We start from the raw sequence: 27,179 nt of genomic DNA, 5'->3' as shown, positions 1-27,179 counted from the left end.
AAAAATATGAAGAAACCCAAATACAACTAAAAAAACAACTGAAACTGAGACTTAAGGACTATAATTAACAATAATGGACTTAATCAGCAAGTAAATAAATGGACTAATAATGGACTTATTGGACTAGCCGAAATAACCTCCCCATGCAGAATATGGCAAAGGAACTGGACTTAAGCTTATTGGACTTAATCTAATGGACTCAACAACTTAAATCAACTCAAATTAGACCATACTAGGCTTAACCTAACTTTGCCCAGAACTCAATCACAACCTAGCCTGTGACAATTCCTCCCCCTCAAAAAGACCATGCTCATAAGTTCAATGAAGTCTTTTGCTAAACTGTGATACTTAAACCACGAAGCTTCATCCTAAAATAACTCTGTCCACCATACGAAAGTTTTAGACACCACTCGATTACCGTTTGTCTTCATCCTCCTCTGTGACATGCGCTTTGGTTCCACCTTTATTTCTGAAGCAAATGACATCACCATAAAAACAAGATTGTTCTAGCGCCCTAGTTGTTTCTTGAGGTAGGAGATGTAAAACACTGGATGGACCTGTGATTCAATCGGTAGCTTTAATCGGTAAGCCACCTTATACGGACCATAAAACCTAGAGAAAGCTTGAGGTTTTGCCGTTGGACCACTGAATGTTGTTTTTAGTGTTGGAGTTTTAGATAAATCCAATCCCTAATCTCAAAGCTTCTTTCAGTTGTCTTCAAGTCTGCAAACTTTCTCCTCCTTTCTTGTGCTACATGCAGGTTAGTCTTCGAAAGATGAAGAATTTGCTCGTGGGATCGCAAGGGATCTTAAACTGCCTGTATCCTCGTTAGACTTGGAGTGTAAGCTGATAACCTAGGTGGAGGGTAACCATAGACCGCCTCAAATGAAGTTGTTTGAGTAGAAATGTGCCAATTTGTGTTGTACCACCTTTCCGCAAGAGGCAACCACTTAGACCATTCTTTTTGTCTATCTCTGAAAAACACTTTAGGTAGTGTTCCACACATTTATTCACTATTTCAATTTGTCTGTCCGTTTGTGGATGATAGGAGGAACTAAATTTCAATTTAGTACCTTGCAATTTAAAATTTTCTTTCCAAAAAGAACTAGTAAAAATAGAATTTCTATATGATGCAATTGAAGTTGGCATATGGTGAAATTTCAATACATTAGCTAAGAAGAGTTGTGCAATCTTAGAAGCTATATAGGGCATGTCACTAGTATGAAGTGTGCATATTTGGTGAGTCTATCGACTTCAACAAAATTTATAGTATAGCCATTTGAATGTGGTAGCCGCTCAATAAAATCTAGAGACATATATGTCCATACCTTATCTGGGATTGACAGAGGTTGAAGAAGGCCTGTTGGATGGATATTTTCTATTTTATTCCTCTGGCACGTGTCACACTCCCTAATAAGTCTTCTGATGTCATTCTTCATGCCCTTCCAATAAAATTCTACACGTGCCTTATGAAGGGTTTTGGTAAACCCTGAATGCTCAACTTGTGGACTGTTGTGAACTAATTCCAACACCTGATTCTTCATAGAGTCCTTAGTATACTCCTAAATCAGTAGGTCATTCTACTTATAATATTTGTCAATGCTAAGTTTGCCTACTTCATAGGTTGCTACCACTTTTTATAGTTCTTAATATGTGATACACCATATTTACATATATTTTAAAATAATTATTTATTTATTTATATTAGTGGTTCTCTTGTTTTAAATTTAACGTGATTTTCATTGTATTATTTTGTGATTTTCAAGTTGTGAAATTTATTTTGATGTGTGATTGAGCTGAAATATTGCATGTTTTAGCTATTTAAAACCAATGTATTTTAAATTCTTCATGACACTATTATTGGTTTTAAATGAAAAAAATAGTTAATAAGCATAAATACGAGTTGCGATTTTTAATTGATTAATATAATGTTTATGCTTAATTTTATAACTATGATTTAATGGGACAATATTTCCTCACATATATAATTTATTTGTGATAATCTATTTTTCTTTTAATTTATTTTTGAGTGTTATTTTTATTGTTTGTGAACAAGTGACAACCACACGGACACCATGCATATGTGAGGTGGCAACAAAAAGTTTGGAGAGAGAGCATGTGAATTATAGGAAGTGAAGCACCATTGCCCACAAGGACTTTGTCATCACCATTGTAAGGAGTAGAAGTTGCAAGTTGGTTTGCATCAAGGGTCATGTGTGAGGAAGTCATGCTATTAGTATACCATTCAGAGTTAGAAGGCTCATCAAGAGTACAAGAAGAGAAAACTCTAGCAAGAGCCACCAGTGCAGCAAGCAGGAAAGGGCGGAGGATATGGAGACCATAAGCAAGTCCTGCAACCAAAGTAGATGCACTCACAAGCAATTTCATTCGGACAGCACACAGCAACTGCTCTCACACCAGCTTACACAAGCTCACATGCAGCAGACCACTCGGCAATGCACACACAGCAACCATGCATGGGACCCACAGAACACAACAGCAGAAAGAACATCACATGGACCCACAGCCACTCAACTTGCATCAAAACAGCAACTCACAACATACACACATGGACAGACCATTCGGACACAGCACATGCAGAAAAGCATCACCTGTGCAGCAGAAATTCACACCAGACATGCAGCAGACCACTCGGACAGACCATGCACATGCAGGAGGACAGCAACATCACATGGACAGCACTAACATGCAGTAAATATGCTGGAGTCCAGCATGTGGTTCGGACAGCAGCCATTCAGATCTTGTCCCTAACATGGACAAGCAAACAAACACATGCAGATCACTCGGTTGGGCAACATCATATAGAACAGCACATGCAGCACATGGATTGAGCTGGAGCTGAACGTGTAGCAGCAGGAGAAAACTTTCGGACACATGCAGAATCTACAGCAGAACACATGACAAAAACATGTACACATGCACCACACGGACACCTTGCTCACATGACAATCACACATGCAACACATGGACAGCCAACAGCTCACAAACACACAGCTATAAAATGAAAGAAGGCTGAAATGCTAAGGGGGGTTCGGAGTAGCTAAGTTTAGCTTTGAAGTTTGTTTTTCTTCTTTCATTTCGTAGAGTAGGTTAGCTTAGATTTTATTTATTTCCTTTCATTTGTTTTCTTTTTTTTTGTTTAAGCTAAGAGTTGAGTAGTTTAGTTTGAATTTTTATTTTCTTTCTTTCGTTTTATGTTATTGTGTGGTTTCATTGTATTTTATTTTTATCCTGAACAATATTTCTATAGTATTTGTAATAAATATGTTTGGCTAAATTTTCATACTAAGGTTAGAGGTGAAATTTAATGATTTACATATTGTTTCCGAATCGACGTAAAATCTATTTTGCGAGCTTGATTGATTGAAAGATTTTATTTGGATAATTTGATTATCTATATACTCGTCTTGATTCATTGTGATTTTCGAATACAGTGAATGCTTGAGGAATCCCTGTGGTATTCAAATAGATTTGTAAATGTTTTAATCAAGCAATCATTCACACTCGATCATAAGCATCTGTTTTTCTTAATCTTAAATGCTAAATCTTCCAATTAAACGGAATCATTATTCTAGTTTAATTGAAGTAAATCAATCGGAAACAATATTATAAATTATTAAACAGATCCTCGAAACCTTAGTCTTTTTCCATTCGTTTTATCATTTCAGTTTGATCCATTTTATCAATTTCCTTCATTTGTTTTTTTTTTTCGTTTAAGCTAAGAGTTGAGTAGTTTAGTTTGAATTTTTATTTTCTTTCTTTCATTTTTGCATAGCAAGTTTATCTTTCTTGCACTTTCTTTTGGTTTTTTTTCTTTCGGCTACAGCAGTAGTTTAGCTTGGAGTTTATTACTTGCTTTCATTTTCATTCGGTGTTGCAGCAGTTTTATTTCATTTTCGTTTCAGACAGTATCTTTATTTTTATTCGGCTGTTTCTTCGTTTTATTTTTCATGGTTGATCTTCATTCTATTTTCTGCAATTTACGTTTCAGTTTTTATTTTGTCATGACTCAACTTAGATTTATTTTTATCGCTAGAAACATCGTGTGTATTTAATTTTAGAAACTTGGGTTGTGGAATGAGATTTAATTTATTTTGGATTCTAGATCGATGCTATATTTTGTGATTGATTGTTGATTTCACTATATTACTAGTCGGATTTAAATTGAAAATAGATTACGGCTCTTGCTCTTGTTTTGTTGTTGACGTAAGGCACAACAAAAGCTTGAATGGGACGTGATTTGTTTTGGTTTCAAAAAAAAAAGGATTGAAGCTCTTGCTCTTGTTTTGTTGTTGACGTAAGGCACATCAAAAGTTTGAAAATTATCAAGGCTTCTCTCGGTTGTCTGTTAATGTGTGTTCGGCTAGTAAAATAGAAAATCCCTTAGAAAAAATATTGCAAAACTTGAGCTTAACCGTTTTATCTTCCGTTTATCAATGCCTTGACTGGATTGGTAATCGAGAAAATTATCTAGAATCCGAAATAAAGAGAGTCTCATACCCAACCCAAGCGTTCGTTAATTTGTTTTTCTTAAGAAACTCAAATTTCAATTTCGATTATCTTTTTGCATTGCATTTTAATTTTATTTTCATCTCTCATAATCGACACAATTGTTACCCAAAAATCTCATATATGCTCTGATAACCCTTTGTCCCAGTGGAATACGATCCTGGACTTATCCTTGATACAACTTGACACTTCTGCACTTGGAAGCACATTCGAAACCGAGTCAATGTGCTTTCTTATTATTAATTATTATTTTGTATTTAAATTGCTCTTTAGTTTAAAAATATTTTATTGTTGGGTTTAATTTTTTTATTTTATTAATATTTAGTTGTAGTATTTTTATTTGTCTTTAATATATTTTTATTGTGTCTTTTTATTTCTTGAACATTTATTTTTGGATTGGGCTTGTTTCTAGTGTGTTTGTTCTTTGATTTTGGGCCAAGCACCTTCAGTATTCGGGTCTAGCCCATTTCTCCCCTCAAACGGCGTCGTTTTGGTCATGCCCTTAAGGCTTTATTTCTTTTTCCTTTCTTCTTCCACTGCTGCATGCAGCTCCTCCTCCTCCTCCTTCTTCTTCCTTCGTTTTTCTCATTTCTTCTTCTACATTCAGTTGTTGCAGCCCTCTTCCACCATTTTCATCTGGTATTTAGAAATTGTTTTTAATCTCTTTAATTATTATGTCTCTTTTGTTGCAACTTGAGCCATCTCTTCTTCTCTCTTATGTTTTTATTTCATCTGTTTATTTTTCCTGCAGGTCGTCTAAAGCCTCATTGCACGCCATCTTTCCTCTTCTTCATTTCTTTTGTATTCCTAGTTTGTGTTGTGTAAAACCCTTGCATTTCCCTTTTTTTTTTCCCCACAAATCATGCTCTATTCTTGGCCAAAACCATGCGTGCATGCTCTAGGTTCTTGGTTCTTTATTTACCTTCATTTTTACTTTTCCTTCCTCAAATTTGAGTGCTTTTAGTTCCCTATTTTTCTCAAAACCATGCGTTTCATTTTGGGTTTTGCTTGATTATTTTTGCACTTGTTGTGAACCTCTTTCTTTCCAGCCATCATCTTCTAATTTTATTTAGTAAATCAGTTCTTTTTCTTAGAAATTTGACTTGAATTTCCTTGGTTTTGGGTTCCATTTTTCACTCACTAAAATCTTGCTTCTTGGTATTTTTATTCAGATTCACTTTTGGCATTAACTGTGTGCTAGCGTGTTTTAATCTTTCAGATTTTTTGTCATATCATCATTGTAAATAATTTTTCAAAAAACTTTATGAGATTTAAATATATTTTTATGATAACACTTTTTTTGCAGTCTGTTTGGTTGTACTAGACATTGGGTTCGAGGAGTTTGGATTTTTGCTTGGATTTGGAGGATGGGTTGAATTATGGAGTTGGGTTGTGTTTGAGTATTTTTATTCGGTTGATTTTTTTGTCATGGAATCTATTGCATTGTTGCATGCATTTTCATGTGTATTGAATGAAAACTAGATTTCTTATGTGAGAAAGAAATTTTTTGGGTGCATACGTATCACGACCCCAAGTCAAGATGGAGTATTATAGCTCTATGGTCATTCGGGAGCATAAAATACTGAGTGACGTTCCCTAGGTTATTGTTAGGCGACAACGGGATATGACTAGATGGTAACGCTCTTGTGCCGACTCCGTGGCCTCTCTGCTGGGAAACGCTAGAGAATGCTTAGCTACAAACGTGCTGGGCGCTGAACTGGGCATCGCTCTTTACGAAGTCACATGCACAGTCATTACCAATAGTGTGACGAATGGAGCTAAGGTGTGCGGATGGTTCTAGAAGAGATCGTGGTGTATACGAGATAATTGGGCCATTTTCTAGGAAAATGTCGGGCCTTGACAATTGAATATGTAGACCATTTTCTGAAAAAATGGTAGTTTTATAATTGGGCCGTTTTTTGAAAAATGATGTTTGGTTATTTTAATGGACTTGTTTTTTAGGCCAAATGGAATTTTGGCGTTCGTTGGAAAATTATCATTTTGCAAAAATGATGGTTTCAAGCTCATGCATATTTTAGCATATTCATGTATTCATGTTGGTTGTTTAAATGTGTTTTATTTTGTGAGTTGTTTGGTTGATTACTTACTAAGACTCATAATCTTACGTGGTATTCGAAATCTATGGTTCCATTTTATGGAATCGTAAATTTTGATACAGATGTTGATGATGCAAAGCCTGAGGCTTCGGCTTCACCAGAAGAGTGACCTGGGGTCGCTTTCTTGTGTATTGGGATTTGTTTCCCACTTTGGGATCTTGTATTTTGGTTTTATTATGTTTTCATTAGATAACTGTAATACCTTTTGAAATGATTTTATTTAAGTGAATCTGTATTAAGAAATTATGGTACTTGGTTGACTAAATTTAATTTATCTATTGTGACTTTTGTTTTACACATGTTGCATATGTACACACTTAACACTTGTAGTAGGGGTGAGTGACCCGTGTTGTCAGCATTCCGATGTCACGATTCCTGCATTTCTGTACTTGGGAGTCGGGGGCGTCACAAGATCTGTGGTGTAAGAAGCCTGCAATGCCTTTGTCTAAGGAGGAATATAAGCAGAAAGAGTTGCCAATTCCTATGATGTCTCTCCCATTTGTCTTAATAATGCATCAGCTACACGGTTCTCTTTCTCTTGTTTGTATTCCACCACAAAATCATATCCCGTTAACTTTGTCTACAATTTCTGTTGTAGTGGAGTACTTGTCTTTCCCTCCAACGAAAATTTAAGGTTTTGATGATCTGTTTGCACCTCAAAGGGATGTCCCAAAACATAGAGTTGCCATTTTCTTACTGCTTGAACCAATGCCACTAATTCTTTCTCATAAGTAGACAATTGCAAAGCCTTCCTTTGAAGTGCTTAGCTCATAAAGGCATATTTGTTCTCTGTTGCATCAAAATAACTCCAATTGCACAACTGGATGCATCACATTGAATAGTAAAGGGTTTAGAAAAATCAGGTAGGGTCAAAACAATGGGATTAGTCGCGGCTTTCTTCAGATTATTAAAGGCTTCTTTAGATGACCTAGTCGAGTGGAAAGAATTATTTTTTAACATGGAAGTCAAATGAGCATCAATTAATTCTGAACCTTTAATGAACTTCCTATAAAGCTTGTGAGACCTAGAAAACCTCTTCCTCTTAAAGACTTTAGATTAGTAGGAAATGGGCAGTTAAGCATTGATTCAATTTTTTAGGATCTTCCCTAACCGCCTCTTTGCAAATCAAATGACCTAGATATTCAATTTCAGCACAACCAAAATTGCATTTTGTATTCTTTGCAAATAACTTGTGTTGTTGCGAAATGGTGAGGACTGTTTTGAGATGATGGGCATGATCCTTTAGGTTTTTGCTATAAACAAGAATATCAACAAAGAATACTAGGATAAGTTTTCTTAGATATGGTCTAAAAATATCTTTCATGAGTCCTAAATGCAGTTTTAGGAATCTCGTTTGGGTGAACTCGAATTTGATGATTTCCGAACCTTAAATCTAATTTGCTGAAAATTGTAGACCCATGCAATTTATCTAGGAGTTCATCTACCACAAGAATAGGAAATTTAGTTTTGATAGTTTCTTTGTTAAGGGCTCAATAATCCACTCAAAGTCTCCAACCCCCATATTGTTACCTAATTAGGAGAATGGGTGATGAAAAAGGATTGTGGCTAGGTCTATTTAGGGGTGTACATTGGTCTGGTCCGGCCCGGGGGGTGATGGACCAAAAATTTTCAGTCTATCATTTTCTCGGGACCAGATCAGACTGAACATTTATAGGGATTGGACCAGACCGGTAGCTATCGGTTTGTTTCGGTCCGATCTAATTATTTATTTATTTTTTTAAAAAATAAATTAAGAAAAAAATTTATTGAAATTACTATATTAAAATTAAGTGAATTATTAATGTAGATTGTATAACTAACTCATTAAAAAAATATTTTATATGGTCAATGATAATAAATTAGATGAAAGTTACATTATTAACTTATATAATTACGGTATAAAAATATATTAAATTATTAAAAATACTTTAAATATATATAGGAGTCTGTTCCGGTCCAAAATTTATATACCCCAGGATTGGACCAAATTTTTTCGATCCACAAGTTATGGGACTGAGACTAACAAGTATAAAGTTCGATTCGGTCAGTTTTTCTGGTCCGGACCAATTGGCTTACAACCCTAGGTCTAATGATACTAGATAACATTTCCTTGGCAAGTTTTTCATTTTCTATTTTTTGGAAATATGGGTACCTATAAGGACCTACACTGACGGATTTAGCTCCTAGTTGAATGGCTATGTGATGGTTATTTGTTCTATTTGGGAGCAGACCCGTGGTTTCATCAAACACATTTTGAAGTTTTATATTAGACTGGTCAAACTGTGGTCAACTTTTAATGAAAGAAGACTAGGTTCAAATTGACCAAGCAATTGAATAATTAGTCCCCTTTTTCCTTGTTTTGTAACCCTAGCAAAATTTTCACCCTCTAATAATGTGATATTTGTAGGGAACATACCTTGCAGAAGATGCTTGCAATCTTTCCAATAGAACTCCATCCGTAGCTTGGCAAAATCCCATAATATGAGTACCATGGTGCTCAACCATCGAATCCCTAGAACAATATCACAACTTCCTAGTGTTGGGACATAAAAATTAGAGGTGTAGAAATTACCCTGCATATGTAGAGCCACATCAAAACATCTTACCCACTAAAAAGTATATCTCCATTTGCCATCTTAATTTCTAAACCTTCAGTTGGTTGGGCTTGTAGTTGGGCCTTTGAAACAATGGATGGGTCTATAAAATTGCGAGTGCAATGGGTATTTATGAAGATAACCACCCTACACCCATGGATTGAGCCCAATAACCTCATAGTTTTTAGGCTAAGAGACCCCGTAAGTGCATGAATAGAGATGCCTAGCTCAACTTCACTAATTTTGGGTTGCCTTGATGACTCTGGTTGCCTTCCCCTTTGAACAATACCTGAATCTGAGTACCCTTTCCTTATAGCTGCACAGTTAGAGGCCGAAATTCCTCCTTTTCCCTAGAATCTTCACATTCCATGATAAATAGATGAGCCGCCTTGCACAAATGCTCTGGACCCCATTTCTCATAAAGATTGTAACACAAGCCTTTTTTGCTCCTTTTCTTCATCTACCCTGGTGTCAACCTCTAACCTGGGATGATTGCCTGCTTCTCCTGAGGTGGTGGAAGGCTCAATGTGGGTCTCCTCAAAAAGGCCCAATTCGTGAGGCCCTTCCGAAGGCAACAACATTTTTCTCCTACATCTTGGCTGGGGCCATGGTGAGGGTTTGTGGGTTGAGCATCCGAACCATAAATTGAATGTCTTCCCTTAACCCACTAAGGAAACAACTAAACTTGCAAGGCCTGGCTAATCCCCTTAGTTGATTAGACAAAATTTCAAATTGGCTCTTATATTCTTCGGCAGTGGACGCATGTCTAAGCTTAATTAGAGTTTCCATAGGATCTTCTCCTATGATTGGGCCAAACAGTGTCAGTAAAACCCTAGTGAATGTCTCCCAACTTGTGATTCCTCTCGATGCCTCTGGATCCTGAAACCATGTTAGAGCTTTGCCTTCCATGTGGAAGGATGCCAACAAAACTCTATGATAAAGGATTTTTCTGATGGTAATTAAAAAACTAGTTTGCTCGATAAATCCATCCATTTGGGTTATGATCATCAAACTTTTGGGAATTCTAGACGAATGGCTCTAGTCTGAATTCCTCCTTGCTAGTCAAATAAGGGGTTGTGAACCTTTGAACCAGAACCTGTAGTGTCTTCCACATGCTTCCCTTTATTTTGTAACAAGGCTTCCATATTAGATCCCACTGTATGCTTTTGTTGAGCTAAATTGTCCACTGCTTGTTGCAAAGATTCATTATTTTCCCACTGCACCTCTTGTGTGTTGCGCATATTAGCAATTGCTTCCGCCAACTGAGAATAACGAGTACCCATGCCTTCCGCCATGGATTGACCTGCTTTTGGATACCACTATTAGGAGCCAAACTTTAGTTGAAGTAATTCTAATGTAAATGAAGGCCACTTCGAGGGGGTAACCTCCAATGCAAGAGCAAATAGTGGGATTTCCAAGTGAATATTTCATTAATCATTATGAAACTTAAATACAACTAAAAAAACAACTGAAACCCGAGACTTAAGGACTACAACCAACAATAATGGACTTAATCAGCAAGTAAATAAATGGACTAAATAATGGACTTAACGGACTAGCGAAATATCCTCCCCACACAGAATATGGCACAGAACTCGGACTTAAAACTTATTGGACTTAACGACTCAACAATTTAAATAAACTCGAATTAGACCTTATTGGGCTTAACCCAACGTGGCCCAGAACTCTATCATAACCCAGCTAGTGAGACAGGAACGATGCATTACGTTCTAGTTCTCGCTCTCTCCTCTATCTCCGAAGTTTTTTCCCCTTTCCGCATATTCGAAGGTATGCTTACTCATTCATTTGATTTATGATTTGTAATTCTCATGAAACCAACCACGGGTTTTTTCTTTGAAAAAAAACAAAAAAAAACTGAACATTTCACTTCGATTCTCGCGCTTCGTGTTTCCATCAGTGCATCACAACCTGACTCTGTCTTAAACTCCGTAAGCATCATTTTAAATTTCAAGGTAAGTTCTTCTCTTTGGAGTTGTTTTCCTTTACATTCCTATGCCAAGCATAAGAAATATTTTCAAATTACTAAGATTTTAGATTATGTCAATGGTGGAGAAATCGAAGAAACCCAGCACATGCAATTTCGAGTAAATACGACAACTACTTCATTACCCAGCCCCAATACAGAAATATTTTAGAATATGGAAACTGGAATTGTTTCCAACCGACTGGATATATAATCAATGGAGACATTGCTTGAAACCGAGGACATGCAGTTTCAAGTAGACTTCACGCGACAAACAAAAAACACCCACTTTTAAACACAAAGCTCGGTAGACGCCGAATGTCATTTTCTTTTCTTCCTGTTGGGCTGTTTGGCTCAATTGTTTCCTTGGCTCGGTTATTTGTTTGGCTCAATTGTTTGTTTAACTTTGCTTTGAATATGCATGCCAGCTATTTGTTAAAGTGTCCGAACCATTTCTCTCTCTTTTTATCTGTTTTTGAATCTAGCATATAGTATTCTGGCTCATTTGGACCATAATTCAAAAGCATTGATAAGAGAAAAACCTCAAAGACCCATGTGGATAAAATAAGTTAAAGAACTTTCAGTCATAACGGACGGGTAAAAAAAGATTTTTATATGATCGTTAGACAACATTTTCTCTTGAATGTAGAGAACACGAGTTACCTCTTGGACATTTGTCATTATGACCATAAATTATAGTGCCCCCCCCCCCGCGGCGGGCGGGCGGGCGGGAGGTAAATGTCACCAATTTTGAAGAAAAGTAGCACTTATTTGGCCTCAATCCTTAGTAGCTTCTACATAAATGACAAAAATAGCTTCAGGTCCATAGTATCTCTCTCCTATAATTTGTAATCTACCCTTAGATTTTTTTTGATAAGTAAGAAGTAAATTTTATTAAAGTGAATGAAATAGGCAAAGTCTATGTACACAGGGAGTATATAGAAGAAATGCCTAAATACATTCTATAAGCTCTAATTTAAAGAAAAGAAATCATGAACATTAGTTCCATTAAGCACAATGGTTAAAAACCAAAGTAGTAATGTTTGTAAGAAAAAATTCTGAAGCTCCACCATAGTGTGCTTCCTATCATCAAATTACTGTACTTTCCTTTTCAACCAAATGCACCACATGATACACAATAGTATCATTTTCCATGCTGCCGCCACTTGAGAACAACCATGAATGTCCTTCCAACAAGCAAGTTAGTCAACCACCCTCAATGGCATTATCCAAGAAACATCAATTCTTCTAAAGACCTCATTCCACAAAGTTCTTGTCACCTCACAATGCAATAATAAGTGATCCACTGACTCTTCAATTTTTTTGCACAAATAGCACCAATCTATCACAATGAGTCTCCTTCTTCTCAAGTTGTCTGTGGTCAAAATGTTCCCAAGAGTCATAGTCCATACAAAGAAAGTTACTTTGGAAGGCACACAGGACCTCCAAATACTTTTCCACGGGAAAGTGATGTCGCCTTGTGATGCCAATAATTTGTAATATGTCTTCACTGTGAACTTCTTGCTGCCATTGGACCTCCATTGTATCCTATCCCCCTGTGCCACTATCCTTCCTATGGAATGTGTCAATTTGAAAAAATATGAAACAGTTTGCAGTACCCAGTCATGATTCGGCCTATTAAAAAGGACGTTCCACTAGTGAGACCGTGAGAAAAGGCCTAAAGATCCACCACAGAGGCCTCCTTGTTAGTAGCAATACTATAAAGAGCTGGGAAAACCCTTTTAAGAGCACTCTCTCCACATCAAATATCATGCCAAAACCTGATTCTGGTCCCCTTTCCAACCACAAAACATATTTGATTTTCAAAACACGACCAACCTTTCCTAATAAATTTCCACAAACCCACATCATGCCCACCATCACTACATTAGAGCATGAGCCCCCCCCCCCCCCCCCCCCCCTTTCTCTCTCAAAATCCCACCAAAAAAAACACTACCATGTCTATGGTCCATAACTTCATTCTCTAGCGAATCCCCCTCCAAGTGGTATCTCCAAAGCCATTTTCCTAATAGTGCTTTATTAAAGATCCTCAAGTTGTGCACACTCAACTCTCTGAGCAAGATTTGGGAGCAAACTTTATTCCACTTAACAAGATGGAATTTTGTCTCTCTCCCATATCACCCTACAAGAAAGTCCAAAATAATTTCTCGATTCTAGTCGCCACCCTTGCAGGCAATGGAAAAAGAGATAGAAAATATGTCGAAAGGTTGGATAAAGTGCTCTTGATAGGAGCAATTCGGCCCACTTTCGATAAATACAACCGTTTCCAACCAGCAAACATTTTCTCTACTTTCTCAATAACTCCATCCCCAATAGCTCTTACTTTAAAAGTTGCCCCCAATGGAAGGCCCAAGTATTTCATGGGTAGAGAAGACACTTTACAGCCCAAGAGATTTGTCAGCCTATTGATTCTAGGCACCACTCCAACCGCCACCATCTCTGACTTGCCAAGCCCCGACACGGCTTCAAAGCATAACAAAAGTGCGTGTAAAGCTTGAATATGGCCAGGGTCCGCATCACAAAAGAGATGTGAGATTATGATAGAACCATTAGTATCACTACTCACCGGGAAACTTGCTAAGAAACCCCCATCAACAGCTGCCTTCACCATCTGACCAAGTACCTTCATAACAATAACGAAGAGAATGGGAGACAATGGATCCCCTTGCCGCAATCCACATGAACTGTTGAAAAAACCATCAGGGGTGCCATTAACTAGCATTGAGGATATCCACCTATTACTAAAGCCGCACCTTCCATGCAAATAGAAGAGGAAATCCTAATTCACATGGTCATATGCTTTTTCTATGTCGAGCTTACAAAGGATACTTGGTACTCTCTCCTTCAACCTATGATCCAAGCACTCGTTGGCAATGAGAACTGAATCAAGTATTTGTCTCCCCTGAACAAAAGCATTCAAAGGCCTAGAAATAATTTACTTCATCACCGAACTTAACCAATTAGCAAGAACCTTCGATTAAATCTTGTATACCTTGCTTACTAGGCTTATAGGGCCGAAATCCTCAACTTCCATAGCCCCTGCTTCTTCGGTATGAGAGCAATGAACGTCGCATTAAGACAACTTTCAAACTTTTTCAAAAAATGAAACTCTAGAAAAACCTGCATAACGTCACATTTCACAATCTCCCAACACCCTTGAAAAAATCCCATTGAGAAACCATCCAGACCTTGTAAATCTCATATTCTTCAAAGGGTCTTTCCAATCAGCTCACACGCTTTGTCTACCCTTAGATAATTGTCTTCTCTTTTAGTATGATCTTGAACCGGAACTAGCACATGCATTCTAGTCCCCAACATACTGCTTGGATGCCCAAAATTGACTTTGACAATTTCTAAGGCCCCGTTTTGATATTGAAAGTATTTAATCTTATCTCATCTCATCATTACAACTTTTTCAAATTTTTACCCCCAAGGGGTTGGCCCAAGTGGTGAAGGCATTAGTTTTAGGGTATCACTACCCTCAAGATCTAAGGTTTAACACCTCCTGGGTTTAAACAATCATTTGGGGTCACACCCTTTGGTGAATAGCCAGTAATTTAATCAGTTCCTTGTAGGGAAACTTCTGAGAGTGTGGTGCACGAGACTGGGATTTACTTTGCAGGGGTGAATCTGAAGGGCCCTACCTTGGAGAAGTTTCTCGACAATATATATATATAATAGACAATTCAACTTTTTCCTTACAAAATGTAATAGACAATTCAATTTTTTTAAATCTCAAAATAATAATAATATTAAAAATATATATTTTATTCAACTTTTAACTTTCATCTAAAACCATCTCATCTCAAAATAAGAAAATAAAGAAAATATGTACATTAACACGTGTTGCATGAATATGGACCTTTTAAATCATCTAGCCTTTTTATTAATAAAAAAATGACTCAATTTTCTATGTCATCTAGCCTTCAAGTCACTAACTTTTACTACCTGCTAATTAAAAGGGCATGCTCTTAGCTATATTACACTCTCTTAATTTTTTTGGTAGTGTCTTGAATTTTTCTTTGTTGTGTTCTATCGGTAAAGCTTTGTCTTTTGCTATTTTATATATGTTATTTATTGGGTTATATGGAGCCTTGTTGTGAGTTGAGAAGATGTACTTAAGCTGAGAGTTCACTTGACTCTCGCTCGACATGGTGCTCGAGCGAAACTTAGACAGAGAGTTCGCACGAAGTGCACTTGAACGAACGTTAGATAGAGATTTTGCTCAATAGGCCGTGTAATGCTCCAAACCCAAAACTATAAACGGATAGAGTTTTGTCAATATTTTCAAAACTTTCTCCCTATTTACAATATATATCATATACACAATCTTCAAAATATTCACAACTATTATACAATGATTTTCAAAAATCCATTCACAAGTTCGGCTAGAGCCATTAAATTCTAAAATAATTACAAAGACAAAGACTCAAACAAAAACTGTAAAATAACTAAAATATGGCTATAAGAAAACTCTCTGTACAAGCAAAACCATATTCAAGAAACAAAGTCATCAAGCCTCTTCCAACCTCAAGTGACTAAACCTGGTCCACTTTGAAATCTTTGGCTCAAAAGCTATCACTTCAAATGACTTAACTTTCTACAACTCTGAAAAATATGTGAAATGAAGCGGTGAGCTGTCACATGCTCAGTAAGTAACAATTTAATGAGTGTGGGAGATGACAATTTTCTTAACTATAAGAGAGTGAATAAGTTCTCAATAAAATAATGTAAGCAATACAATTTTATCTCAACTAACATATTTAGCCAAATATCATATTCAAGGCCACATGATAATAGGAAAATCATTAATATACTACAAAGATATTATGCCATGAAGACATCACGTCACGAGATACCTCAAATATGTCACAAAGGCATTCATATCATGGACTCAGGAATAAATAGCATGCTCACAATAGGCCACATAATATTTTCCAAACATTTCAACTATCACAAAATTTTCACAAATCGCACAAGTAGAACCACAATTGCATAAGTATGTGCACAAATCCAAAGTTTACAGAAATTTGAAATATAATACCAAAGTGCACAATTCCAAACAAAACCAACCATTTCATTTTGTAAAAACCCATTAAAGAGCCACTTATCTTAATTTATACTCAAAATAGTCATGATATTCCTTCCCCAACAGTCACTCAGGACCTATTTCAAGGCCATTATAATCTATCGACTTCTACATTAAAAAGGATCTTACTTAATTCTAAAATTCCACACAATACGTAATAACATTAATTTAGACTTGTTTTAAAAGATTATTCTCCAAAATTGATAAACTCTAAATTTCTAGGTTGCAAATACATTATCGGACAGCATATATACTGGTCTCTATCCGCTTATTAATTCAACGTAAATAATGTCTACATTCAACCATATAACAGTGACATAAACATAGATTAATTCTAGCTAATACCCACCATCAATAGTTGAATATTAAATTCATCTTCAGTACACCCTAACAATCTAATCAACTAGATATATTCTCAACAATTAACAATATCAAATCTTAACAAATTTTCTACTCAAATTTTATACTAAAAAAAAAATCATTAAATCTACTATTTATGAGAGATTAAAATTTGCCTAATATTGTCGTTGATGGTAATGAAATAGTAAGGAGTAGTGGCAGTGTTATACTTCTCGAGAAAAAGAAAATATATGTAGGAAGAAAATAATATTAGTTTTATTTTGAGATTGGAAAAGTAAACTTTTTTATTAAATTTTGTGTAGAAATTTATGAAAGTTGTAATAAAGTATGAGATAGTTTAGATTTAGGTATCCAAACTAGCCCAATATAAGTTTGCTATTGTCATCTCTATATATCATACTTTATTTATTTATTTATTTTTAAATATTTTTTAATTTTATTTTATAAAATTATTTGAATAATTGTACTCATAATTCCTACACTATATATTTAATAAAAATAAATTAAAAAATTGGAGTAGTTTTCAAAAACCCCAACTAACACCCATCATTGTTGACCTGAATCCCATAAAAGAAATTTAGGGAAGATTTGGATATAATTATTTTTTTTAAACTCAATCTCATTTCATATTATTACAATTTTCTTAAATTTTTATATAAAATATAATAAATATTATTAATGTTAAAAAATAATATTATAATAATATTTTATTCAATTTTAAACGTTCATCTTAACTCATCTCATATATATGAACTCACTATCCAAATCTTCCCTCATATTTTTTATTTTTAATTTTCATCACAACAAATCTATTCTACTGTTCACTGTATTATTATACAACGGCGTTTTGTATTGTACTGAAGTTGGTTTCTATTAAATATATTACTGATAATTAAATTAAATACATTTGGAGACCCTGAGTTGGAAGTATTGATTTCGATATTATATGGAAGAATTCAGTAGGCACTGGAATGAAAAGTCAGAACTGAAAGTTTAAGTTCTGATGCGATTGCTTCTTGGATTTTAAGTTTGAATGTTTCTTAAGTGGGATTAAAAAGTAAGATAAATAAAAAGAATATGCTGATTTTTGCTTTAACAGGTTGTTTTTGTCATTAAAATATGTTCAATGATTAGAGGTTTTATTTCATAAGTTATCAATCTAAAGTCAACTAAGGAGCAACATTTTTTCCCCAGATGTTAAAAACCCAATTGCAGACCTAAAACAAAATGTCAAAGCCCCAACAATATATTTGTTCATAAATAGAAAAAAAAAGACCCCAACAATCAGTATGGGCATAAAAAAGAGACCAATAGGGATAAATTCCATTTTATACCAAAACTGATTTCATATATTGCCTTTTTTATTCTTCTAACCAGGTGCTATATGCAAGGGGTATGTGTGTCTTGCACATAGCACCTTCACTAGCTAGTATAAACATATATAGGCTTACCATATAAAATAATTGTATAAAGTTAATATATATATACTATAACATATGGTTAATGATGTCAGAGCTGGTGGCGGAGTTGGTCAGAAAAAAGCTCCGCCTGACTTTGTCTCTGATCGAATTTAATATTAAAACAAAAATCCTAATCCAAGTCTGTTTAGTAGGACCCAGACTGGTTAGATTTTTGCACCGCCCTACAACTTACATTGAACTCAGATTGTTGTTGACCAAGACCGAGTACGATTCATCGTGCTCATGGGGCCTAGAGGCCAAACATTCATTGAGCGTTGAGGAAAACCCACAATATATTCCTAGTCTTCGAGTGGACACTGTTGTGAGAGTCTTCTAGGAAACAAAGGAGAAATATTAATATCTACATATAGTTTTGTAAAACTTGTTTGTAGACGTAGCATTCCTCAAATTTGTGATTTACCCCTATATTTACGTTATATTAATTTCGTTTGCAACTGTGACCGGAAAACACACCTACCTAGCTTATCCTATCTCAAAATCCTGTCTCTCTCTCTCTCTCTCTCTCTCTCTCTCTCTCTCTCTCAATGGTGTTAATGGCAAGAAGAATAACGTCGACCTTCCCTTCTGGAGTCATGGTCACCATGATTGCTACTCTACTCCTACTCCTACTCCCTCAAACTTTTTGCCTTAAGACATTATATGGTAATGATCACTACTGTAATCCTTCTTCCATTACTGCCTCATCCTGCGCCAATCACAGCATAAGATATCCATTTCGACTAAAAGGCGAAGCCACAAATTGCAGTGCCGAAACTTATGAGCTCTCATGCGAGAACAACCATTCATTGCTGTTCTACTCTGATCTTGGTGGAAAATACTACGTGCAGCAAATCAATTACCATAAGCAAACGATCCGACTGGTTGACTCTGAAATTCAGGAGGATAATTTCTCCTTCATCCCTCGTTTCATTATAAACTATAGCAATTTGAGTCGGCTGCAGGGCCGTATGGACTATTATTGGTATGGTACTACTACAAAGGGCGTGGCTATTGTGAACTGTGAGAAACCAGTCATGAGTTCTAGTTCCTATTTGCTTTTGGAAACGTCTTCTTCGACATGCTCTAATAATAATAGTAATGGAACTGCGTCTTCTAAAATGTCCCAATATTCCAAAGGCTATACATATGTCAAAGTTGGCAAAACGAAAGCGGGGGATGTGGAGGGTTCCTGCACAATAGAGCAAATGTTTCTGACATCATGGCCAGGACCAATTGCTCATGACAGTACCATTACTATTTCCTGTGCAGACCTCCGCAATGTATTCTTATCTGGTTTTGAGCTTCGATGGTTCAATTTATACAGTACTACTGGTGAGTAATAACTTATCCAATATTCAATTTCTAGTTAGAATATCTTTAATTACACGTTGATATAATCGTCAATATTACTTTGCTAATTTTGCATGCATATTTCTTTATTTTCTGAATTCTTTGATTTTTTTACTCTCACAAATATTGACCAGAGACATGCATCTTCACCGATTATCTATGTTATATATGCCAGATTCTGATTAATTAGCACTATTAATGGCAGGAGCACCAAGGACTATTATTGAACTACTTCTAATAATCTTTAAGACAAAACTTCTAATTAATGGGTGTGTACCCAATAAAATAAAATACCCATCTAATTAAGAGTATATATATATATATATATATATATATTAATTTACGGTTGTTTAGCATTATTAATATTAATATAATATTCATAACCTGATTTTCATTAGAAGTTTCCAGTCGCTAATGTGATTTATATTTGCTTTTTCTTTTTTGTCAAACCAGGATTCTCCATGATCTTGATCATCATAGGATCATTACTTGAGTATATGGGTATGCTTTCTATATCAGAAAATGGAGGATATATAGATGGAATTGGATTGCATGTGTTGTGCTTAATAATTTTTACGGAAGAGCGACGATCCAACTTGGGAATATATAAAGGAATAAAAATCTTCCTTTATATATTCCCATTTCAGATTGCTTATATCACATTCTCGCTAATTAAAATAATTACTTGATATATATGAATCTTTTTTCTTAACAGCTATATATTCGAGTAATTCCTCAAGTTGGATCGTCGCCCTTCCGTGAAAATTCTTTTTATCTTCAATAATTTTTTTTAATATACATATAATTCCTCAACCTACGAAAGAAGCTAGGAAAATAGTTTAAAACGTACGAGCGCGTTGATAAAATATATGAACATATTAAAATATTAATGAATAATGTGCTTATATATTATAACTAGTTGTGAATTTTAGCTATATTTTCAACCAAAACAAAACGGTAACAATACTTAAGGAAACAATAAGTTAAAGTGTTTTCTCATAATTGTTTTGGTGATTTTCTTGTATATAGGACTTTGGCATGGAGCCCTAACTGTGTTAGGCACTCCATTTGTTGTTGCGTTTTTGATATATAAATGGCGAAGGAGGCATTTGTCAATGTATGATGCCATTGAGGAATTTCTTCAAAACCACAATAACCTTATGACAATAAGGTACTCCTTCTCAAAAATTAAGAAGATGACAAAAAACTTCAAGGAAAAATTGGGTGAAGGAGGCTATGGCACAGTATTTAAAGGAACTCTTCAAAGCGGACGTCATGTAGCTGTAAAGATGTTAGGCAAGTCTAAAGCAAATGGACAAGAATTTACCAATGAAGTGGCAACCATTGGAAGGATTCATCATGTTAATGTAGTTCAACTAATTGGCTTTTGCGTTCATGGATCAAAGCGTGCTCTTGTATACGAGTTCATGCCACATGGGTCTCTAAACAAACACGTTTTTTCCTTGGAAGGAAGTATCCTTCTAAGCTGTGAGAAAACATATAATATTGCTCTAGGGGTGGCTCGTGGAATCGAATATTTACATCGAGGATGTGACATGCAAATTTTGCATTTCGACATCAAACCTCACAACATCCTTCTTGATGAGAATTTATCCCTAAGGTTTTTGACTTTGGCTTAGCAAAATTGTACCCGATAGAAAACAATACTATTTCTTTGACTGCTACAAGAGGGACATTGGGATACATGGCTCCTGAGTTGTTCTACAAAAATATTGGAGGTATTTCATATAAGGCCGATATTTATAGTTTTGGAATGCTCCTGATGGAAATGGTGGGCAAAAGAAAGAATGTGAATGCTTTTGCAGAACATTCAAGCCAGATTTACTTTCCAACCTGGGTGTATGATCAATTTAACAATAAAAAAGACATTGAAATGAGATATGCCACAGAAGAAGAAAAGGAAATGACCATGAAGATGATGATTGTTGCTTTGTGGTGTATACAGACAAACCCTAGTAACCATCCTTCAATGAACAAAGTTGTAGAAATGCTTGAAGGAGAAGTTGAACACTTACAAATTCCTCCCAAACCCCCCTTATCATCACCAGAGAGAGTGACAAAAGATTGGGAAGATAATTCAAGCGAAACTTGGACATCAACGCAATCAGGTGAATGAACTTAGTAAAGGAAAAGTTAGCACCAAAGTTTGATAGGGAAAACTATCTTCTCATGTTTGGTTGTATAAAAGATATTCCATATTTATATGTAACCTTTAATATTTCTCACACTTAAGGGCAAGTAAATTAACTTTCAATTTGTGAACTTATGATGCTATTCTTCAGTACTTTGCACGAAACCTTTTTGTTATTGTTTTTTAAAAACTTATATTGGATTGGAACAATTTTTGGCTCTTGAAAGCCTCAATTAATTAACTAATCATGAAACCGTGTTTTAAAAGCTTCAAAAGATAGAATGTCGATACTGACCCTATTTTAATTATAGCTTCTAATTAAAATTAAAAGATTTAAAAACATAAACAAGGACTAGTGCTTTGGTGTGTACCTTTTTTTAAAAAAACATAAAAGTACTTCTTAAAAAAGTACCTTTTTTTAAATTCACACGAGGATTTAAAAAAAAAACATAAACATAAAAGTGTTTTCTCATAGTTTATTTTTTTATTTTTTACTCATAATTGTTTTTGATTTGTTTTGCATATAGGGCTTTGGCATGGATCCCTAACTATATATTAGGCACTCCATAATTTGTTGTTGCGTTTTTTATATATAAATGGCGAAGGAGGCATTTGTCAATGTAAGATGCTATTGAAGGATTTCTTTAAAACCATAATAACCTTATGACAATAAGGTACTCCTTAAAATCGTAATATTTACAAATTATTTTACTATTATTTACAAACTATTTTATTACTATTCACAAAATTTTATCTCATCTCACAAACCATCTTTTAAGTTATTTATTTGTATATGAGGAAGGAAAACTCTTCCAAGTGATCTCGAGTACCGATTGGCCACCGCAACTGATTTGGAAAATGAAACAGTGTGTTTCATTGAAACAGAGATTTCAATTTTCGAGGCATTTGGAGCAGGAAAACAATTTTGTCTTCATCAAACGGTGTGTTTTTGTGTTTTGGATCCATCTAAAGACTGAAACTCGAAATCTCCTCCCCCATGTGAACTTCCTTCCCCGTTGAGAATGCAATAAACTTAGAGAGAGAAGATTGAAATGGGCATTTTTTGTAAGCTCTATGGACATTTTCAACCTCATTCAATTTTTTTCTCCCAATTCCACCCCCATCCCTACCACCTGCACAACCAGTACCATCAGTCTCATTCCTTTCTCAACGTTTCCTTATATTTAAGTATGACTTTTGGGCTGTGAATGGGAAGAAAGTTTTGGGGACCTTTTTTTTTCCCCCCACTTTAACAATCGATTAGGGTTTTTCCTGTGTTTATTTGGACAAAATGGAAATTTGGATTTGAGGTTTACAAATGATTTAGGAAGGAAATGACTGTAAAATTGATCCTACAAATAATTTTTGAGGATTGTTGCCTTGGAAATGGGCAAAATAGCATGTGTTGGGATGACCTTTTCCGAATTCTTACCCCGTTGAAAGTTTGACAGAAAAGCCAAAGAACGAAGGGTCGGAACCGGAGATTTCCCTCTTTTTTCATTTTTATTTTTTAAAAATGGCCCCGCCATGTCTATACGCAGAATTGCTTGTCTGTATAAGAACTGCACTTGCGTTTTCCTGTTCTTACAATCTTTCTATTTCTGCATCTAATTCAACAGCATTTTCAAGCTCGGAAAAATTGTAGCACGTTTACGTTATCACGGGCTTAAAGAACATGGAATTTCTTCGGTCAAGCAGCAAATCACTACACTTTAAAGGTAAAAGAAACGGTGCTTAATTTAATTGGTAGCAGAGTCCAATGAACAACGTAAATGAACTCATTCTAGATGAGGTTGAGATAGCAATCCATCAATATAGAAGTAAATACATACTAGAATATAGCTTAATTACTAGACACATTTGAAGTACATGAAGCATAACTACTCATCATCCTCCTGGTATTGCTTGAGGACCTCGGCACAGCCAGACAAGGCCTCCTCCTTCATGAAGCCCATGGCATTGACAAAACGATTGTTGGATGAAATGCCATTGTAGCCGGTGAGGATGACACGGGCACGCTCACGGCCTGGGGATGCTGTTGCACAGTCGTCCTGGGAGCTTCTAACAAGCATAGCATCACAAAGCTGGTCCTCATGGTCCTCAGCCACCAGTATACTATAGGTTCCAGTAGAGTCGGTTGTTCCCTCCTTGCTGTATAAGAGTTGCATTGTGTTCCTGTCTTTGCATTCGATCCTAACCTTAGCACCTGCAAAGCACACGATCAATAAGATATCCCTACACGACTAGAGAAATAAAAGCCCAAAACAATGATTTTCTATATCAATATAAGCAGCTCAATGCTAGTGAGGACATATAAACCCAAATAGAAGGCAACAATATGCTTAAAATATGTTCAAATAGAAGGGAAACGTATTTCCTCTTAAGATTTTGCCATGTCAGGGGTTGACTTGAGTGGTAAGGTTCTTGATCTTGGAGGTATGCTCCATTTTTTTTAATCAGTCAATTGCTGGGTTTTAAAGAATGCTCCCCAGGTCTTAAGGATTGAAAATTCTAAACAATTTCTAGGGTCTACATCTCATCGGTGAAAACCGAAAACTTATCTAAGAAAATTTCTGCAGTTTAATCGCGTATAAAACATAATTTCCGATCTCTGAGTTACCTCACCTTGCCATTAAAAAAAAAAAAAAAAAAAAAAAAAAAAAAAAAAAAAGGAAGAAGAAGAAGAAGTTGGTAGGTCCATTTTAAATTCTAAAACCACCAGAGGGAAAATTGGGTGCTGGCAGTGTACTGCCACTAAATCATGATGGTTACAGCCAAAGCACGAAATATAGACCCTTTGTTTTCTTGAACATTCAGTAAAAGGATGTTCTTACTGAAACTTAAAAAATAAATGAGTTTCCGTGGTTAATTTCTTCTACTTTTGTAAAAAGGAAACAAGTTTGTCACAGACACCATGCCAGGAAACAACAGTTTCTCGTCGAGTAATCTTTACACTTCATTATATTTTTAAATATTTGGAAGGTGTTGATAAGAACATTATTTTACACACCCCGCACATTGTAAAAGCAGCAGTCAATGTATGGCATAACATATCAATTTCTTCAATGAATAATCAGTATCGGCTTATTGTGGCTTTTAAATACAAAACCTGTCAGATCCAAAAGCGCAAACCAAAAAACTCATCTCAGAGACATTAATCTTTACACCCAAAACCAATAACCTTACCACAAACACTACACTAGCAGTAGTAGTAGCAGCAGCCTGTTAGATCCGCCGAATAAATTCTCAGATCTACTGCATGGGAACCCATTCGCAAAAATCGAAAACAAAAAGGGGCAGAAATATTACCGGGAATGTAAGTGGTGGCGGAGGTCTCGAAACCGGCGCGGCAGGTGTCGCAGTAGACTTTTCCTCTCACTATGAAGGGGTTTCTGGCCGGGCGGCCGGCGCTAACAATAAGCGCCGGGAGGATCGCACATAGCGCAAAGAGAAACACTTTTGTGGCCATTCTGGCTTCTTCTGCTTTGGGTCGTTCGGATTCGGAGAGATTTGAGAGAATGTGGGTGCAGAATAACCCTAATTGGAGAGGGAGAGCCTTCCAATGGACGCAGATAGATATTGACGGTGGAAATGTTATTATTATGTTAACGAGTGTGGAGTGAAGAAAAGCAAAGAAAGATTTTGGGGGCAATCCAGAAACGCGTGAGAGATATCTCTCTGTATGCATACACCAAAAGCTTTTGAGTTTGATTACTGTTTTAGCAATTCAAGAAGTGCCACGTTGTAATAGGTTGGTTTAGGGTACAGTTTGGCGAGATGGGTTAGAACACGTAGGCGGTTTCAGAGATTAAAATTAAGAGACGATTGTAGAGGAAAGGACACGGGCCGTGATTGCATGCAGCTGGCGCTGTCGGTGCTCACATGGGAGGGTGTTGAGCGGAACTGTGAAGGGTGTTACGAAAGGAAAAGAGAAATGATTTTTACGAAAGAGAAATGATTTTTACGATTCAAATAGATAAAGCATAAAATTTTGTAAAAATGTATAAACAATTATTTTTTTAAAAAAAGTACTGTTATATTTATAAAAAATTATATAAAAATAATTTTAAAAATTAATATATTTTTATTTGATCCGTTAGATCTAATTATTTTATAATAAAAATAATTTATAATCTAACGAATCACATCAAATTATATCAATTTATAAGATTATTTTTTTATAAATTTTTTATAATTAAAGAATTTTTTTATTAAAAAAGAAATGATACATTCATTGAAAATACATTTCGATAAAAGCTATTAATTCTCTTTTTCGTACTTAATTTTTTTGAATCGATCTAGAAAATATTAAAAAAATAAGAAATAATATTTGTAATAGTAAAATATACAAACACCACATCATCTTTTTAAAATATGTGAGTAAATATGAAATTGATATAAAAAAATAATAGTAAATTTTATATTTTTTTTAAAATTAATTGTGCGATGCTGGAACCTTTTACGACTATATATGTAATATTAATCTTAAAAAAATATATAAAAAAAAAAATACATTTTGTATATTTCGATAAAAATCCTCGCGACGGTGACTCTAGCAGGACCCGGTTGCAAAAAGGAAGTAAATTTTCAAAAGCCGTGTCTCAATGGAATCCCACCCTACCACGCTACAAATTTCCCTAATTTCAAGGAAATCTCATCACTTTTTAATGGAAATGCCTCGTCAAAGTGGCATATTTTGGAACATGCAATATATGTGCTAAGAAATAGTTAAAAGGACTCGTGTTATGATCCGATTCAACCTATACAAAAAGCCATAAAATACAACTTTAATTCCACTTGAAAGTTCAAAGTACACATGTCACATACATCAACTTCCCAATTACCCTACGCGTTCGTGCTTACGCTTTTTGTTGTATACACATACAACTCTCTGGAACATACGCCTTCTCTCTTATTAATCCTCTCGGCCTGATCTCTGGCTCGGTTGATGATGGCAAGATCAGGAATGGCCTTCCCTGCTGGACTCAGGCCCTTATAATGGTTCTTCTACTCCTAGTGATCCTACTTCCTCATGCTTTCAGTCGGAAGCAGGATACTCGTGATAACAACTGTCCTCCTTCTTCCTGTGGCAATATCAACATAAGCAATCCGTTTCGACTCACAAGCGATCCATCAAACTGCGGAGATTAAAGGTACGAGCTCTCATGTGACGAAAACAACCAAAAAGTGTTAAACTTTATTTGGTGGAAAATACTACGTAAAGCAAATCAATTACAATAACCACACGATTCGAGTTGTACACTCTGGCATTCAGGAGTATAATTACTCATTCATCCCTATTTATACTCTGAACCATGGTAATTTCAGTTGGCGGGATCTTAAAACTTATACCACATGTAATTGATCAATTTTATTAATGATATGTCATTTCAAAAAAAAAAAAAAGTAAAGGAGTAGGATAACTATACCGAATGGCTTTGAGAAGGTATAGATCTCAATGAAGAGAAGTTTATGGAAAAGATAGCTACTCTTAAGGGGTAGTTCCCTATGGAGGAATTTTG

General features: G+C 35.5%; 2 protein-coding genes, 1 long non-coding RNA gene and 1 pseudogene across 4 annotated transcripts; 2 read left to right on the top strand and 2 right to left on the bottom strand.

Annotated features, from left to right (window-relative positions):
* The first annotated feature begins 10,977 nt into the window (after nucleotides 1–10,977).
* On the top strand, nucleotides 10,978–11,385 carry LOC122308958. 2 transcript variants are annotated; one of them, XR_006242293.1, is made up of 3 exons: nucleotides 10,978–11,029; nucleotides 11,160–11,214; nucleotides 11,297–11,385. It is a non-coding gene; the product is annotated as an uncharacterized LOC122308958 (long non-coding RNA). The 2 variants fall into 2 exon arrangements; XR_006242292.1 differs by lacking the exon at nucleotides 10,978–11,029 and having other exon boundaries at nucleotides 11,036–11,214.
* Nucleotides 11,386–13,368: 1,983 nt separating this feature from the next.
* Nucleotides 13,369–14,280, bottom strand: LOC122310380. Its single transcript, XM_043124274.1, has 3 exons — nucleotides 14,239–14,280; nucleotides 14,096–14,148; nucleotides 13,369–13,999 (listed from the first exon to the last, which is right to left on the bottom strand). Exons 1-3 carry the CDS (start codon nucleotides 14,278–14,280, stop codon nucleotides 13,369–13,371), a joined length of 726 nt encoding a protein of 241 aa, XP_042980208.1.
* A 3,208-nt stretch (nucleotides 14,281–17,488) lies between these two features.
* On the top strand, nucleotides 17,489–21,788 carry LOC122308956 (annotated as a pseudogene).
* Nucleotides 21,789–23,376: 1,588 nt separating this feature from the next.
* Nucleotides 23,377–25,287, bottom strand: LOC122311593 (pollen-specific protein C13-like). Its single transcript, XM_043126196.1, has 2 exons — nucleotides 24,967–25,287; nucleotides 23,377–23,863 (listed from the first exon to the last, which is right to left on the bottom strand). The coding sequence occupies exons 1-2, from the start codon at nucleotides 25,124–25,126 to the stop codon at nucleotides 23,538–23,540; spliced, it is 486 nt and encodes a 161-aa protein (XP_042982130.1). The 5' UTR covers nucleotides 25,127–25,287; the 3' UTR covers nucleotides 23,377–23,537.
* Between the last annotated feature and the right edge of the window lie 1,892 nt (nucleotides 25,288–27,179).

The sequence above is a fragment of the Carya illinoinensis genome, chromosome 5 (genome assembly GCF_018687715.1).
Source record: "Carya illinoinensis cultivar Pawnee chromosome 5, C.illinoinensisPawnee_v1, whole genome shotgun sequence".
Lineage (NCBI taxonomy): Eukaryota > Viridiplantae > Streptophyta > Magnoliopsida > Fagales > Juglandaceae > Carya > Carya illinoinensis.
This window is presented reverse-complemented; position numbering and strand designations above follow the sequence as displayed.

Excerpts from the sequence above, each read along its gene's own strand:
- LOC122310380 (XM_043124274.1), bottom strand. The coding sequence starts at position 14,280 with ATGGAAGTTGAGGATTTCGGCCCTATAAGCCTAGTAAGCAAG. Across the intron at positions 14,149-14,238 it reads CTATAAGCCTAGTAAGCAAG|GGGAGACAAATACTTGATTC; the intron begins GTATACAAGATT and ends GCTTTTGTTCAG. Across the intron at positions 14,000-14,095 it reads AACGAGTGCTTGGATCATAG|GTGCGGCTTTAGTAATAGGT; the intron begins GTTGAAGGAGAG and ends TTTGCATGGAAG.
- LOC122311593 (XM_043126196.1), bottom strand. The coding sequence starts at position 25,126 with ATGGCCACAAAAGTGTTTCTCTTTGCGCTATGTGCGATCCTCCCGGCG. Across the intron at positions 23,864-24,966 it reads CGCCACCACTTACATTCCCG|GTGCTAAGGTTAGGATCGAA; the intron begins GTAATATTTCTG and ends TGTGCTTTGCAG.